The sequence below is a fragment of the Carlito syrichta genome, unplaced genomic scaffold, assembly GCF_000164805.1.
Source record: "Carlito syrichta isolate Samal-C Ts95f unplaced genomic scaffold, Tarsius_syrichta-2.0.1 Scaffold308086, whole genome shotgun sequence".
Taxonomy (NCBI): Eukaryota; Metazoa; Chordata; class Mammalia; order Primates; family Tarsiidae; genus Carlito; species Carlito syrichta.
The window spans coordinates 428,472-445,435 of record NW_007252182.1 but is presented as its reverse complement, the minus strand read 5'-3'; the positions used below and the strand labels follow the sequence as shown (position 1 = coordinate 445,435).

Genomic DNA, 16,964 nt, shown 5'->3' with positions numbered 1-16,964 from the left:
GTGGGCCTTGGCAGCGGGGCGTGACCCGGGATGGGCTGGGGGGGCGTCCGGTAGCACGTCCCGCCTCGCGCTCGCCTGCCCCGGCGTGGGGCGCCTGGGTATTTTTAGCCGGAAGAAGCGGCCCCGCTTTCCCGCAGCCGGGCTCCGGGACCGCACCCTGAGGCGAGGGTTTTTTGTTTTTGTTTTGTTTTTCCTGCTTTTGTTCTCAAATAGAACTCTCTGCCCACACCCTGCAGGAACCGCTGGGGAGGGGGCTCTTCGCGTTTAAAAAAAAAATGGGTCAAATATCCGCGGGCCACAGATCCAGCCGAGGAGAGCCAGGGGCTCGCTGACTTGAGATGCTCGTGTGCCCCTGCCGTGTGGCGGGCCGCCGCCGATCGCCGTCCCCAGCCCGGGGTGTGACCTGTCTTGCCTGGGGGACGGTTGCTCATCAGAGCCTGGCTCCCATGCTGCAAACTTTGAAGTGCCTGGAGAACAGGTGCCCTTTCCCGCCCTGGGAAACAGAGAAACCCGACCTCGCCTGCGGGGCTGGGTGATTCTCCTTTGAGCCACCCCCCAGGATGGAAGCCTCCTGAAGGCAGATAGAGCCCCGTCCTCGCCTGTGTGTCCTCAGAGCCCCGGCAGCTCCTGGCGTAGAGTTTGCACTCAGGAAATATGTGGTACATAAATGAGCCTGGATGTCCAGGATTTACCGAAGGGGAGCAGGCAGACTGCTCTGTGTGAGCCTTTGCTTGCATGTCAGGCTGGACCGTGGTTAGATCAGCCAGCGCACACTCGGCCAGGCATGGTGCTGTGTCACTTTGCTGTTCTGTGTCCCCGTCACTCTGTTAGCTAGTGAAGTCGGGAGCAGGACGCACCAAGGAAAGACATTTCAGGGGCGGGAAGTATTTAGGTGGTTCTTTGCTTCTGTGCTTGAGCATGTCTGTGAAATGAAGAGGAGTGTCCAAGCCGGGTCAGGCAGGAGGTCGTGGTGATGTACCTCTCAGAGGAAGACTGTGGCCTATTTAGGAAGATGTGACCTGGACCGGCTGTGGCCAGGTCCACTTTGTGTTGCAAGGACTGGAGAGAGGTCACTTTGACTTGCAGTGATCTCAGAGAAGAAGGATGGAGGCGGAGAGAGGTCTGAGGAGGAGGAGGGAAGGGCCTTCAAGGCCCACCGACCATGGCCTCGTGGACAGGAGGAGAGGCCCTGTGGATGGGTGGATGACCAGCTTCCCCGGAGCATGAGGGTGAAGGGGAAGAGCAAAGAGTCACCCTAGGAGGTGGGCTGTACGCAGATTACTGAGGGCCCAGCTGGGCCTTCCCCCTCCTTAGTAATGAGGAGAGTCTAGGCAAGGCTTAATTTTTGGTATGTAACAAGCAGTGTGTCCTCTTTGTAGGAAAATAGAAATATTAAAAAATCATCTAGGACCACAACCATTTTTCACAGGTGGTGACTATCATAACAGGTTATTCTTTGTATAATATACTTTTTTAAAAAGATAGCGTTTGGATGCAGTGGCTCACGCCTATAATCCCAGCACTTTGGGAGGCCGAGGTGAGAGGAATGCGTGAGCCTACGGATTTGAGACCAGCCTGAGCAACTTGGCGAGACCTCATCTCTACAATAAATAAAAAAATTAGCCAGGTGTAGTGACACGTGCCTGCAGTGCCAGCTACTTGGAAGGCTGTGGCGGAAGGATCACCTGAGCCCAGCAGGTTGAGGCTGCGGTGGCCACGAGCATGCCACTGCATTCCAGCCTGGTTACAGAGTGAGACCCCAACTCAACAAAAAAGATAGCATACTATATATTGTTTTAGAATGTGTCTTTCTCATGTAACATAACAGTATGTTGTGAGGGTACAGTACCAACAATGGTCAGCCCACTGCAGATACCAGCATATAAGTACAGTAACAGTCACACGGGAACTGCCTGAGCACCACAGCAGCGTGGATGAAAGTTGTGAGGCACAGAGAGGTTGAGTATCTCATCCATGGCCCCACATCCTGCGAGTAGTGAAGCCAGGAACCTGGCCATCTGCCCTTGCCTTGGGAGCTGCACTCTTCAGTGCAGTAGCCACCAGCCCCATGGGGCTACTTATGTTTAAATTAACTAAACTAGCTGGACTCGGTGGCTCAGCCTGTAATCCTGCGCCTTTGGGAGGCTGAGGTGAGTGGATTGCCTGAGCCTGCGGGTTCGAGACCCGTCTGGGCAGCGAGACCTCATCTCTCCAGTAAATAAAAAAATGAGCTGGGCATGGTAGCGCATGCCTGTAATTCCGGCTACTTGGAAGGCTGAGGCGGAAGGATCACCAGAGCCCAGCAGGTCGAGGCTAAGGTGGCCGGGAGCGGCCACTGCACTCCAGTCTGGGCGAGAGAGTGAGACTCCAACTCAAAAAAAAAAAAATTAACTAAACTTGGGCAAACTAAAATTAAATAAAATCTAAAATTAAATAAAATCTGGGTCACACTAGTCACAGTTCAGGTGTCAAGCAGCCCACCTCTGGTTCCTGTTTCAGACGGTGTGGGTACAGGCCGTGGCCACCCCTCAGAGAGTTCCTGTGGGCAGGCCTGTCTAGGGCCTGCGTTCCTCACCCGGCACTAGATGTCCAGGAGCCAGTACCGTGATGTTTCTGTAATGGTTCCCTAGATTGTCACACTATGAATGCAGTGTAGTTAGTTCTTGCTTTTCAACATGCAAGACATTTACGCTGTTTCACCAGTGTGCACATTCTAAGAGCTAAATCTTTATAAACACTCATAATTATTCCTATGAATGAAATTGCTGGATTTAGGTTTTAGAACAGAAAAGTGATGTAACAAAATCAGTGTTTGGAGCCGGGCCCAGTGGCTAATGCCTATAATCCCAACACTTTGGGAGGCAGAGGTGAGAGGATTGCTTGAGCCCACAGGTTTGAGACCAGCCTGAGCAACGTGGCAAGACCTTGTCTCCACAATAAATCAAAAAATTAGCTGGGCATGGTAGTGCATGCCGAGGCTGCGGTGGCTGTGCATTCCAACTTGGGTCACAGAATAGAGTGAGACTCCAAATTTAAAAAAAAATTAGTGTTTTTGAAGCTGACACTGGCTGGGTTGGATGGACTGGGTGAGGGAGACCTCAGAGGCAGGGAGACAGAGATGAGGAATAGTGACAGTCACCTTTTGGTGAGCACTTGTCAGGGGCCAGGCGTGGTGAAGCCCTGTACACACCTCTCAGTTAATCCTTGTGCAGCCTAATGAGGTGCATCATCGGGCCCATCTACCAGAGGGAGAAGCAGAAGCACAGAGGGCCAGGAGCAAGCCAGGATTTCTTGGGGAATGTCGTGCTCTGTGTCTTAGCCTTGTAAATTATATTTCAGTAATTGAGATGTAAGACAGGGAAGGACTGAATTAAGGTATGGAGTGGGAAGAAGGCTCAGTTTTGAGAGCTACACCTGTTCACAATTTCTCCTACACCACCATGCTTCAGTTCACAGAGCACTTTCATCCTTGCTCTCCTACTTAGGAGAACTGATGAATGTGGCAGCGGGGGTAAGGGACACATGTTCATCCTCGGCATTATGGCTGTGTGACTAGCAGAGACACAGGTCAACAAGCTATGGGCCACACCCTGTTTGTGTATAGCCTGTGAGCAAGAATGGTTTTTACATTTTTCAGTGATTGAAAAAAAATCAAAATAATAATAATATTTTGTGGCATGTAAAATTACATGAAATTCAAATTTCAGTGTCCCCTGTCAATAAAGTTGTACTGGAACACAACCACACCCCGTTGTTTATGTGTTGTTTGTGGCTGCTTTCATGCTACAAGAGCAGAACTGAATAGTTGCAGCAGACTGTACGGCTTTGCAAAGTGCAAAATATTTACTGTCTGGCCCTTCTCAGAAAATGTGCTGACCCCTGGGTTGAGAATATTGCCATTGAATAGGAATTGGGGGGTGAGGATGATAGACTGAGGGAAAAAGATTTTTTTTATTGATTATTAATGTCCAGAGAATATTAGGAGTTAAGAAAACGAGGGCTACTTTTATTTCAGAAAGTATATGAGTTTATAAAGTAGGACTGTGTGTTTTCCCAAAGAAGGGAAACTTGGCTAAATGCCTCATTTCTTAAAGTAGAAAAGTTCAAAAAGTAGCCAGGCATAATGAGTGAGCTATGATGGTGCCACTGTACTTCCAGCCTGGGTGACAGAGAGCGACCCCGTCTCAAAAGCGAAAATAAAAAAAAGAAAGAAAATAAAAATAAAGAAGAGCAAAGCAGTATACTGTTTTAGTTTTGTGGCATTATCTCTTCTGATAATTTTTGCTTTTATTTTTGTGGGAAATAGTAGGAGCCATGGGGAAAAGAGACATGATTTTTGGTCTTTATGAAAGTGACAATTCATTTCTCACAAATAGCCTTTGCTTTAGGGTGGTGACCCAATTGTGAAAATGCATGTTAAAAATTTGCTTTGACTCCATCCCTCCCCTTCCCTCAAGAACAAAACAGAAGGTAAGTATTAAAGGAATAATAAAGAGAATTCTGAATTCTCCCTTATGTTATTCTGAATTAAGGGTGAGAAGTGGTGTGAAAATGACGAGCATTCAGCCACGTCTATATCCCATTGACTTCTAGAGTAAGCCAAGTTGTCTTGCCAATCTAATTTTATGCTTCACTTAATCTTTAGTTCTTTTTTAAATTTGATAGCTTAGGTTGTAAATTCGCTTCATAAACAGGGGTTTGTCTCATTTTAATTGCTGCCTTGCTTCCATTAATAGAAGTTTATTAAAAGAAGAAAACATGGCATAACTAATCAAGCTGATCATGTATGTTTATTACATTTCTTATATTTTATTAAGTAATTAAGCAGTAACTTAAACTAGCATCCATCATGAGAAGTGACCAAAGCCTATAGAAAACTGCAGAGCTGTTCCCCAGTATAGGCAGTGCATGCATCTTCTCTCCTCAGACATCTGAATTAGAATTTATTCCAAGTAAGAAGGAAATTATGATATATTTTAGTACTGTATTAATTTAACATTTTTTGTTTGTATTGTGTTTTTGCGTCGGAGTTTCACTCTGTCACCCAGGCTAGAGTGCAGTGGTACATTCATGGCCACCGCAGCCATGACTTGCTGGGCTCAGGCGATCCTTCTGCCTCGGCCTTCCAAGTAACTGGAATCACAGGCATGCACCACCACACCCGGCTAATTTTTGGCTTTATTGTAGAGACGAGGTCTCGCCAAGTTGCCCAGGCTGGTCTAAACCCCTGGGCTCAGACAATCCTAATCGCTTCTGCCTCCCAGAGTGCTGGGATTACAAGCATGAGCCATTGTGCCCAGCTTCAAATTAACATTTTTGAAAGAAGTTTTAGCTTTTATTAAACAATTTAACCACCTGAGGTCTTTCTTTTTTTTTAGTCTTACTATGTAAGAGTTTATACAAGTATTCAATTACAGATTTTTGACATCTAATATTCACATATCCTTCATAAATATGCTTATCTGTTTTGTTTTTGTACTTTAATAGGAACTTGTGCCTGCTCCTGAGACCCAGCTGGTCAATGGAAAAAAAATAGGAATTTGTGTTCTCCATGATAGGATTCCATTATAGAACGTTTAGAGCAAAGACAAAAGACAGCAGCAACAGGAATCCCTCAAGTTTGCTCTAACACAGTTTGTTGGTGAATTTCCTTCCGGTATTTTTTCTTATTTGTGTAAGCATTTTTTTTTTTTTTTTTTTTTTGAGTTGGAGTCTCACTCTGTCGCCCAGACTGGAGTGTAGTGGCCGCTCTCGGCCACCACAGCCTCGACCTGCTGGGCTCCGGCGATCCTTCCGCCTCAGCCTTCCAAGTAGGCGGAACTACAGGCGTGCGCTACCACGCCCGGCTAATTTTTGATTTATTGTAGAGATGAGGTCTCGCCAAGTTGCCCAGGCGGGTCTCGAACCTGCACGCTCAGGCAATCCACTCACCTCAGCCTCCCAAAGACGCGGGATTGTGTAAGCATTTAATCATCGTTGTGTTAGCAGCATATTTATAGCTCTTTTAAAACATTTGCTACTTTTGTATCTTCCTTTTCAGTTAGCATTTCAGACAGTTTTTCCCATAGTTTTCATTTTTAATGACTGCAATTAGTGGTTGTTAGCTGGTTCTGCATAATTTACTTACCTTTTCTGTTGTGGCTCCGGCTTTTTGCCATTCTCAGCAATACAGTGCTGAACACATTTTGAGTTATTTAGTACAGATTTCCAGAACTGGGATTACTAGACAGGGACTAGGGAAGTTTTAATGCTTATTCCTCTGCAAAGAAAGTAAAAAAGGGATGTGGATTCCAAGGCACTCCATTCACTAACCTAATATGGTCTGATTTTATCTCCAACTACAGTTGTCCAGTCTCACACTCTTTAGTAAAGAACCTTGATGAGGGATTTTTGCCTCTTTCTTCATAGGTACTATGACATCTGATTTTCTAGGTAAAACCCCCAGAACTTCACTGTTTTCTTTGCATTGTTCCAAATGATTATTGTTGCTGCCTCTTAATTTTAGCCTTTCTGTCAGATGACACACAGCACTTCACACATACTAGTGTTTCCCACATAAGGTACACTTTGGCTCTCTCCATATCTCTAGTCATTCCATCCTCGCTAATTTACATCACTATTTTATTTTTTTTTAATTAAACAGGAAAGAGCCAGACTTCTCAGAGGTCAGTCTGTTCAACAAGTGGGACCCCAGGGCCTTCTGTATGTTCAGCAAAGAGAGCTTGCAGTGACCTCCCCAAAGGATGGTAGGTTAGGAAGCAGTGAATTGGGCATTATCCCAAAAGGCTGTTGGATATTTTATTTTATTTCTTTTTAAACAGGCTCCATCTCCATTCTGGGTTCTGATGATGCCACTACTTGTCACATTGTGGTCCTGAGGCACACAGGTATGAGAGAGATGAAGGAAACGATAACTTAAACTGACCCAACATTTGGGACCATTTAATGTCTCGATTTGCGTTTCCTGGTGTCTTATTTGAAACCTGACTTCGCTTACCTTTTTTCTAGTCTGCATGGTTTCTCCCTGCTGCCCCAGTCAATATGGATTGGCTGGGCTGCAGACTTTTCTATTTTTCTCCCTACAGGATATGCAGAGATGAGGCGGTCCAAATGGACAGGAGTGGTCTTGGCTTGCTCACTGAGTTGTCACCGGGAATAACATGAGTCATTTCACCCTTGTTCTTCAGGTAATGGGGCTACCTGCTTGACACATTGTGACGGAACTGACACCAAAGCTGAGGTCCCCTTGATCATGAACTCCATAAAATCCTTTTCTGACCTCGCTCAGTGTGGAAGGTGAGATCCATGCTATTCTATTATGTGAACTAGTAACTTTGCACCATTGTGTAGGGGAAACCGCTATGGAAACTACTACAGCAACATAGGATGCCACCACCACCATGTCCTTCTTGTTCCCCCAGGGCAGAACTTGGCATGGTGGGGAACTGTGTCGGTAGTTGTTGACTGAATGACTGGATGATGGGCACGGGCAAGGAATCAGTGCTGGATTTTACTTATTTATTTATTTTTTTTGTAGAGTGAATTATCACTATGCTGCCCAGGGTGGTCTCGAACTCCTGGCCTCAAGCTGTCCTCCTGCCTTGGCCTCCCAAAGTGCTGGGTTTACAGGCATGAGCCACTGCGCCTGGCCTAGTACTGGATTTTAAATGGAAGGTTTAACTTTGAACCTGTAGATTTATTCTCAGTACTATCCTTTAGGTTTTCACATATCAGATGTTGCTTTGCTGTACTCCACATGTGGTATCTCTTCATTCAGTCATTCCTTAGCAATTATTTGTTAAATGCTTCCTGTGAGCAACAACTTGTTCTAGGTGCCAAGGACATAGCAGTGAACAGAACAGACAAGAAAACTTGCCCCAAGGTGTTCATATTCTAACACAAGGAGACAGTCAGAACCACAGTCCTTCTCAATGGTGGAGATAAACAAGGCAGGGAAGACGCCTGGGGACAGTTGGGGGCGAGCGGCACAGTGGTCAATCTTAGCACATTTGTGGTGTCACCATGATGACTGGATAAGAACTAGCCCCTGGCCTGGCTGTGCCCCACAGCATCTCATCCTTTCATTCTTCTGTGAAGTATATGTTGCCTCCATGTGATAGGTGGACACTGAGACTCAGTGTACCGGAGCCTCACAACTAGTTAAGGGTATGGAATGAAACAGGCCCAGCTGTCAGACTGGTGCACCACATCTGTCCCCTCCTTCCTCTGTCATTACATAGACTTGGCATTGCTCTTACTTTATCTGAAACCTAAGGTAGCCATGGCATGAATGATTCCAGTCATATACAAGTGCTTAGAATTCTAGGAGTCAAAAAAGGGAGATAAAAGCTTTTTGTGAGTTTTACTATTTACAATGCAGATTTGTCCCAAATCAAAGAAGTAGAACATTGTTTAATAATACTTTTTTTTTTTAGTTGGAGTCTATGTTGGAGTGAAATGGCATGCTCATGGCTACTGCAGCCACAACCTGCTGGGCTCAGGTGATCCTTCCACTTCAGCCTTCCAAGTAGCTGGAACTACAGGCACATGCCACCACGCCCAGCTCATTTTTTGATTTATTATATAGATGAGGTCTTCCCAAGTTGCCCAGACTGGTCTCGAACCTGTGAGCTTAGACAACCCTCTTACATCGGCCTCCCAAAGTGCTGGGATTATAGACGTGAACCACTGTGCCCGGCCTAATTCTACTTCTATGTGGTCCAGTGCCACAGGCTGGGCTGGCTTCATGTGACCTTTGCAGTCCCAAAATGGCATTTTCATTTTGCACTGGGCCCCACAGATGATGTCTTCAGATCTACATGCCTGATGCTGTGATTCTCAGACCATGACTGTCAGCTGTTCTCACTCTGTTCATAGAAGAACTAATGTGGTTACTCTGGAAGGCAGAGGCAAGCCTAGTAGCTAGTGGTCACAAGCCCTCACTACTTAATATTTATTATGAGGCCACTTGAAACTGTGTTGCTACTGGGTGCACATAAGATTCTGGTTTCTTCCTCAGGAAGATGTTGTATCTCAGGAGAAGGTGGTGTGAGGTACTATGGCAGCACTTCCTAGGCATTAGTTCTCCAGGTTGTTACGTAGAAAAGGGGGTCAGCAAACAAGTGCGTGTGGGAAACACCAGGTTCAAGACTTTGGTTTTCAGTCGGAGGACTTCTCAGTGCTTCCCTGTGCTAATGTGCAGTGTGGTCCTCCTCGGCAGGGTTACCGTAGGCAGGAGTTCCCAAGCCGCTTGGGCAGCTCTGCCTTTTTCCCCATCTTCTGAGGCCATGTTCGGTGGAATACAGTTTGGGAAAATCTGGCATCATGGCTAATAAGCATGGTCAGAAACAGCCCTGTTTCCTCCTCTGTAAAATAGAGATTCTCTCTCACCAAAATATGGTGGGCATTAGAAAGGGCACCTGTAGCCAGGTTCGGTGGCTCAGCATGTAATCCCGCGCTTTGGGAGGCTGAGGTGAGTGGATTGCCTGAGCCCGCGGGTTCAAGACCCGCCTGGGCAACTTGGTGAGACCTCATCTCTACAATAAACCAAAAAATTAGCCGGGCATGGTAGTGCGTGCCTGTAGTTCCAGCTACTTGGAAGGCTGAGGCAGAAGGATCGCCAGAGCCCAGCAGGTCAAGGCTGCGGTGGCCAGGAGCGGCCACTACACTCCAGTCTGGGCGACAGAGTGAGATTCCAACTCAAAAAAAAAAGGGGCATCTGTAAAACGTCTTCTTCACGATGGACTCTTCCCAGTTTCATACCCCAGTTCTGCCTCTTAGGTGAAGACACTGAAGAGGTTCCTGGTTCCTGACAGTGTCCCACTTGTGGCAAAGAAATGATGTGATGCAGTCATACCCTTCCAGAGCAGAGCTCCTCACCCTCTGTATGGAGATGACATCACATTTGTGGTCAGACAGACTCTCTCAGCCATCAGAGCCTGTGGGCAGGGTTCCAGGAGCTTGTCCCCAGCGCGGGCTGCCTCACCCATTTCCCCGATGTGCTGCACAGTTTTTTTCTGTATGTGTCGTGGCACAAGGAGGACCCACAAGCACTGCTGTAGAGAGAGGGTTCACAGAAGCTGGGAACTAAAATTTGAAGTGAGACCATGCATGCTATTAACATATTGTTCCAGTTTCTGATCACTGTCCCATCTCTTGCCAGGCTGGAAGTGCACCTCGTGGGAGGCTTCAGTGATGACAGGCAGTTGTCACAAAAACTTACTCATCAACTTCTTAGTAAGTTCACTGTTTTTTCCCCAAATTTGACAGAAAGATGCACTTACATTTGCTTGGGTTAAAAATTCCAATTAGTATAAAACCTTAAGAGGGGCACATCTACTTTGAACAGCAGAGAGAAACAGGCCTGTGCAGCTTGGAATTTTACACAAAGACTGAATAGCATAGAGCTAATTTCTGTGGGATAATGAGGATGGGACAAGATTTTCTTTTAAAATAGCAATTGACATATTCCATTCCAAAACGTCAGTGCTTTGAATTATGTACAAGCAGATCCATCCTCCTAATAGAAATGTTCATTTTAATCGCAGAAAATTAAAATACTGATACCATTTTTTCCCCTACTAAATTAGCAAATATTTTCAAAAAGGAAAGAAAGCAGTAAGACATTGTTCTGTGCTAATTAACCAGCAGGCAGTTAGGCAGGCTTACTCAGTGCCAGAATATACATAGCTTCAGCATGTTGGGAAAGCAATTTGACATGATGGCTTAAGTCTTAAACAAAGCTTCATAGCCTTTGACCCAGTGATTCCCCTGTGGGAGCACATTCTGAAAAAATAATCTGAAATGTGCACAGATATTTATGCCCAAAGATGAGCAGTAGAACATTATCTACAATAGCAGTAGAACATTGTTTACTACTATTGGTTACTACTACAAAATAACAAAGAGATGTGAATTACATGGGAAAATACATATGCACAAAAAATCAGGATATAAAATTGTCTCTGGTAGAGCTTCACTGTGCACAGAAATGTATGAAAAAAAATAAAGGCTGGGTGTGGTGGCTCAAGCCTGCAATTCCAGCATTTTGGGAGGCCGAGGTGAGGGGATTATCAGAACACATGGGTTCAAGAACAGCCTGGGCAACTTGGCCAGACCTCATCTCTACAATAAATCAAAAAATTAGCCGGGCATGGTAGCATGCGCCTGTAGTTCTGGCTACTTGGAAGGCTTAGGTGGAAGGATCACCTGAGCCCAGCAGGTCAACACGGGTGGCCGTGAGTGTGTCACTGCACTTCAGCCTGGGAGATGGAGATGGATTCCAACTCAATGAAAAAAAAATTATACACACACACACACACACACACACACACAGTGCTAGGACCATGGGCATTAAAAACCGACTTAGTTATACTCTCCTGCATTTTCCAAATCTGTTATACGACCAGATTGGTTTTTTTTTTTTTTTAGTTGGAGTCTCACTCTATCACCCAGGCTGGAGTGCAGTGGCACATTCACAGCGGCCGCAGCCTCAGCCTGCTGGGCTCAGGTGATCCTTCCACCTCTGCCTTCACTTTGCCTGGTTTAGGATCAGGTACCCTTGGGGATGTTATGTCCCCTGGCAATGTCCTGCTACTACCAATCCCTTTCTTGTAGTGTTATGATAGGTGTTCAGTGTCCACTTACGAGTAAGAACATGTGGTACTCAGTTCTTTGTTTCTGTGACCCAATTGGTTTTTATAACTCTGATAATCAGGAGAAAAAGACTATAGGAGAGGAATAAAAATCTTCTCTTACGAATCCATGTGTTCCCCCAAAACTCTCAGAATGAAAAGTGGAAAGGCTCAAGCCTGTTTGCTTTGGGCTGGAGGCTAAGAATGTGGCCGTCACTTGGCAGTCAGGGCTTTATGGTGTCAGTTCCCTTGGACCTGGCCCCAGAGACCAGGTTGTGGCTGCACAGGGGTGGGACAGAGTGCTGGCTGCCGTCCTTACACCCCTTGGCTTACTCAGAAGTATGTTCTGGGAACCAGAGGAACTTTTCTGACTCCAGTTTTGTAATTTTAATCATAGGTGAATTTGACAGACAAGAAGATGATATTCACTTAGTGACATTATGTGTGACAGGTAGGTTCTGCCATTTGTCCCAGAACAAAGCTGTGGGTTTCAGGACTGTTTTGCCCTGCACCTCCAATGGGACCTAGCACCTGGCATGAGTCGTGGCAGACACACTCTGCTTGCTCCACTTTGCTTCAGGCTTTCACCTGCTCAGGCTCAGTTCAGAGGCTGCCCCCAAGTGCAATTCTTGTCTCCTTCTGTGGGATTTTCAGAAGCTTCTATCTGCTCCTAGGAACAACAGGGCACTGGCTCTTAGACAGGAGCTGCCACCTATGTGGCAGATGGGGTGCATGGAAGGTGAGGGGGCCGACTCTGAGTGGTGGTTTGTTCAGTAGAAAGCTTCCTGCCTGGGGACTCCAAGGAAACAGGACCAAGTCCTTTTAATTTTCCAGGAATTTTCCCCCTTTGCAGTGGTGGGCTCCTCCTTGGCCTTTATTATGCAACATGATAACAATTGTTTGGTATTTCTTAACAATTGTATCTTACATTTTATTTTTATTTTGTAGAGTTAAATGACCGGGAAGAAAATGAAAACCACTTTCCAATAATTTATGGCATTGGTAAGCAGTATGTTTGAGGGTGGGAGGCTTGGTTAAAGTTGGATTCAGCAAACGAATGAGCCCGCTTTGTCAGCTGTGACAGCCTTAGGTTCAAATCCTAGGTCCTTTCTGTGCTGGGAGACCTTAGGCAAGTAGTTTCACTTCTTTTTTTTTTTTTTTTTTTTTAGTCAGAGTCTCACTCTGTTGCTCAGGCTGGAGTGAAGTTGCACGCTCACGGTCACCGCAGCCTCAACCTGCTGGACTCAAGCGATCCTTGCGCCTCAGCCTTCCACAGCTGGAACCACAGACGTGCATCACTATGCCTGGCTAATATTTTTGACTTATTGTAGGGTCGAGGTCTCACCAAGTTGCCCAGGCTGGTCTGGAAATCCTGGACTCAGGCAGTTTTCTCGCCTTGGCTCTCAAAGTGCTGGGATTCTAGGCATGAGCCACTGCACCTGGCCCACTTTTCTAACCTTTATATACAAAATGGAGATAATGTCCACGTTCTAAGACTGTGACAAGAAAACATAGTAGCAAATATAAAGCACAGACTGTGCCCCCTTACCAGGAGCTGGCACAGTGCCAGGAGGCCTCATCTCCCTCAGTGCTCTGGTGAGGGTGCGGGGCATTTGAATCTTTCCATACATTTGGAACCAAGTAAGGTTTTAGTTGAGAACAAAGACCCTACTTAAAAGAAAGTGTAATACCATCAGACTAAAGAAAACCCAGAACTCTCTTCCCTTCTGTGGGAAGGGATGTGACAGTAAGGAAATAGCAGGAAATTGGCTAGATTTGCAGAGGGCTTCTACCAGATCTAGAAGATTTTACTTAGTAACTTGGCAGTAGGTACATAGGTGTTCACTATTTTATTCTCTTTAGCTTTGTGTATGTGTAAAATACTAAATTGTAAAAATTCAAACAAAGAACACCAGACTTTGCCATGACCACAGTCCATCTTCTACCCCTGGCTGTACACAAGTAGACTGACCAGAACAGTTTCGCCACGTGTCTGCCTAAGGGATGGCCAGCTTCCCACATGGGGAGCAGCTCTTGGAGCACAGCAAAATCTTACCTAGTCCATCTTGGGCCTCAGCTCTTCACTGAGATATTTGGTGAGAAGGTTGCACATTCCTTTTCCAGGCAGGGGGAGGCTACAGATACTTAGGATCCTTTTTGCTCAATTTCCATTCCTTCCTCTTATGTATGGTGGTAAAATTGTAAGACTGCAAACTCTCCACGTTGGCCTTTTGTCAGTTCAGCCCTCTTGTTCTCCCTCACAGCTGTCAACATTAAAACTGCAGAGATTTACAGAGCCTCCTTTCAAGATCGTGGTCCGGAGGAGGAGCTGCGTGCTGCGCGAGCTTTAGCAGGAGGCCCAGTGAGTTGAAATCATCTTTGGCTAAGGGGTTAATAAAAGGCATCCAGTGCCAAAGCCTCACGTCTTGTAGATCTTAGAAATGAAAGGTCATGTCAGCTTCAAAGCTGTAAATTTTCAGGGACCGCCACAAGTAATACACATGAACATACTCTACTTCCTCCCTTGGAAGAGAGTAAGGAATGCTGTTAGACTCTCAGATCCAGACCTTAGTTCTCTCTGCCTAAAAGGTGCAGGAGGTTTTATGTGCACCCACAGGATGCAGCTTCAAAGTGATCAATCTTGTTTACTTTGTAAGAACTTTCCATATAAAGTTCCTACAAAAGGAAGAGCTGGGAAGGGGGAGGGAGGCTTCTACCCCACTGTACTCAGGATCATGCATTCTTCTGAACCAAGTCACTAAAGAACGATTTGCTGGAACAATTTAATTAGCCCAAAAGAATGATTAGTTTAAAAGTCTGATTCCCTCAGGGTGCTTTTTAATTAAGTTACCTTTTTTTTTTTTTTTTGAGTTGGAGTCTCTGTCACCCAGGCTGGAGTGCAGTGGCACGTTCCCAGCCACCGCAGACTCGATGTACTACGGTCAGGCAATTCTTTTGCCTCAGCCTTCCAAGTAGCTAGAACTACAGGCGTGTACCACCACACCCGGCTAATTTATTCATTATAGAGACAAGGTCTCGCATGTTGTCCAGGCTGTCTCAAATCCCTGGGCTCAAACAGTCCTCTTGCCTCCACCTCCCAAAGTTCTGGAAGCTACTGTGCTCGGCTAAATTACATCTTAATTTTAAAAGTCAGAAAAATAAAAAAATCTCATGCCATTTGAAGAATGGGTGAAAGAATGCTTCAAAAATGCTCAAAGTATGAAAAAACAAATCACATTCAGTGCATCCAAATGCAATCTGCTCGTTTATGAAATGCTGACATTTTTCAATGGAAAGTGTTTACATTCAGAGTGATTTGTTTTTGCCAGTCCTTTAACATTTTTAGGATTTCTCTTGCAATTTCTCAAGTAGTATAATAGCCTTAATGTAGTTAATATTCAGAACATAGTCTTAATAACCAAAGTCAAATATTGCTGATTACGGTTGAAAACTACTATTGGCAAATTTGGGAATTCAAGGAGTTGATCATTTTTTACAAGGTGATTTTTTTCTTTTCTTTTGATGGGGCCACAGACATTGTGTGCTTTTAAATTGCAAGGTGATGAGCTGCTTAGGGTATAAATAATGAGGCAGTGTTTTTATGTGGCAATGAGGAACATGGACTTTAGTCAGACACACCTGGGTCTGAGGTCCAGCTCTGAGGCTTACTGGACATGTGACCTGGGAAATGTGCCCCATCCCTGTGAGTCTCAGGTTTTCACCCAAAATGGGGAGAAAAAATGTCATCTTCCTCAGGATCACTGTCAGGACTAAACATGATAATGTATGTTACCCACAAAGTGCAGGCACAGATACATTGGAAGTGTTCAGTAGGTAGAAGCTTTTGTTATTTGAGACAGTTTTTAAGAAGCTTATCATGCAGATAAATGCCTTAAGTACTAGACTACACTGGAGCTTGCATTATTAATGGTAGGGTTGGAGGAGTGGGCCTCAATTGCTCAAATTTTGTTCTTGAAATGTTCTTTCTTAGATGATTAGCATTTACGATGCAAAGACAGAACAACTTCGTATAGGACCGTATTCCTGGATGCCATTTCCACATGTGGATTTCTGGTTGCAGCAAGATGATAAGCAAATACTAGAGGTGAGAATTTACAGGTTGGGTAAATCTTAAATCTCTGGACCCTGGTTTCCCCATCTGTAAGAAAAAAAAGGGTTTAGATAACAGCCACTTTTCCTTCAGTGGGCAGAATTTATATTTGGATGCTATTGGCAGATGCCATTTATCATCTGTATCAACTGGGGATAAGTAATGCCCTGGATAGAAATTTGTCTAGGTGAAGCAGTAAGCAAGTACCTCTTTTCTTAGGTGTCTCAGGTATCTGTCTGTATCTCCTGATTTATGTTTAAGGAACACAAATGCTTTACTTGACATCTTTATCCAAGCAGGGAACAGCAAAGTGACTCTTCTCTCATGCCCATCTTGTTTTTTCAGAACCTTTCCACTTCACCTCTGGCCGAGCCCCCCCACTTTGTTGAACATATTAGATCTACCTTGATGTTTTTAAAAAAATACCCAACTCCAACTCACACACTGTTTCCTGGAAATAAAGCTCTACTCTACAAAAAAAATGAAGATGGCTTATGGGAAAAGATCACTGCTCCAGGAAGCTAAAATAGGAATTACCAAAGAAAGTAACTTTTGGCATGACAGAGACCACTAGTGGGGGTTGGAAAGAATATGAATTTGGAATCTACATCCGTTGAGTCTTAGTGTTTTTCCTTACTCGGTGTCTATGACTTTCAAAATAAAGTCTTATTTTGGCAAAGGCATTTGTTTAGATTTAGTTTTGTTTTACTAAGAAGTTGATGTCCAGCTTTTTATTTTTGGTCACTAATAAGGGGCAGAGGAGAACCTGAGCTATTTCAGATACTTGGGTAAGTATTTCGAATCCTGCCTAATTAGTGAATAAAATAAAAATTGTAATTGAGTTTGTTTGAAAAACAGTATTTGAAATGCAATAAAATTCAGTGGGAATTTATACACCTTACAGAGTTTTGGTTTTTTTTTTTTTTTGGCCCCAAAATATTTTAGAAGTTTCAAGTCCCAAACTACTGTATTTTTAGGTGAATGAGATGAAAGATTCAGAAAGAAAAACATCTCCATGGTAGATACTCTGCTATGAGACTAAATTTAATCTCTGAGAGGTATACAAAGCCACTAAGAAATCAATTCTTTTAGGTGTAAAGTCATTAATGCCCAAATTGTGGTTATTTTGCAAGATATATTTTTAGAAACGTTTTATTTTTCTAAAGTTGCTATCCAAAAGGAAATCCCCATGCCCGATTAATGGTACGATTTATAAACTG

General features: G+C 44.7%; 2 protein-coding genes across 4 annotated transcripts in view; one reads left to right on the top strand and one right to left on the bottom strand.

The window, feature by feature from the left end:
- The first annotated feature begins 6,647 nt into the window (after nt 1–6,647).
- NTAN1 (N-terminal asparagine amidase) lies at nt 6,648–16,645 on the top strand. Its single transcript, XM_008064855.2, has 9 exons — nt 6,648–6,665; nt 6,822–6,887; nt 7,188–7,296; nt 10,163–10,236; nt 12,031–12,084; nt 12,582–12,635; nt 13,898–13,995; nt 15,625–15,738; nt 16,090–16,645. The coding sequence occupies exons 3-9, from the start codon at nt 7,253–7,255 to the stop codon at nt 16,267–16,269; spliced, it is 618 nt and encodes a 205-aa protein (XP_008063046.1). The 5' UTR covers nt 6,648–6,665; nt 6,822–6,887; nt 7,188–7,252; the 3' UTR covers nt 16,270–16,645.
- PDXDC1 (pyridoxal dependent decarboxylase domain containing 1) overlaps nt 15,715–16,964 on the bottom strand; it is a 58,210-nt gene continuing 56,960 nt past the window's right edge. For 2 of the 3 annotated variants that reach the window (XM_021715953.1, XM_021715949.1), the window contains exon 24: nt 15,733–15,792. In XM_021715953.1, the coding sequence (XP_021571628.1) occupies nt 15,733–15,792 (60 nt within the window). Of the gene's footprint in view, nt 15,793–16,964 lie in introns of all 3 variants that reach the window. The other variant, XM_008064856.2, reaches the window with a different exon arrangement.

What these genes read in the sequence shown, in the direction of transcription:
- NTAN1 (XM_008064855.2), top strand. Translation starts at nt 7,253, where the DNA reads ATGAACTCCATAAAATCCTTTTCTGACCTCGCTCAGTGTGGAAG. An exon ending in ACTTACTCATCAACTTCTTA is followed by an intron (nt 10,237 to 12,030) that starts GTAAGTTCACTG and finishes TTTTAATCATAG; the next exon opens with GTGAATTTGACAGACAAGAA. An exon ending in ATGATAAGCAAATACTAGAG is followed by an intron (nt 15,739 to 16,089) that starts GTGAGAATTTAC and finishes TTGTTTTTTCAG; the next exon opens with AACCTTTCCACTTCACCTCT.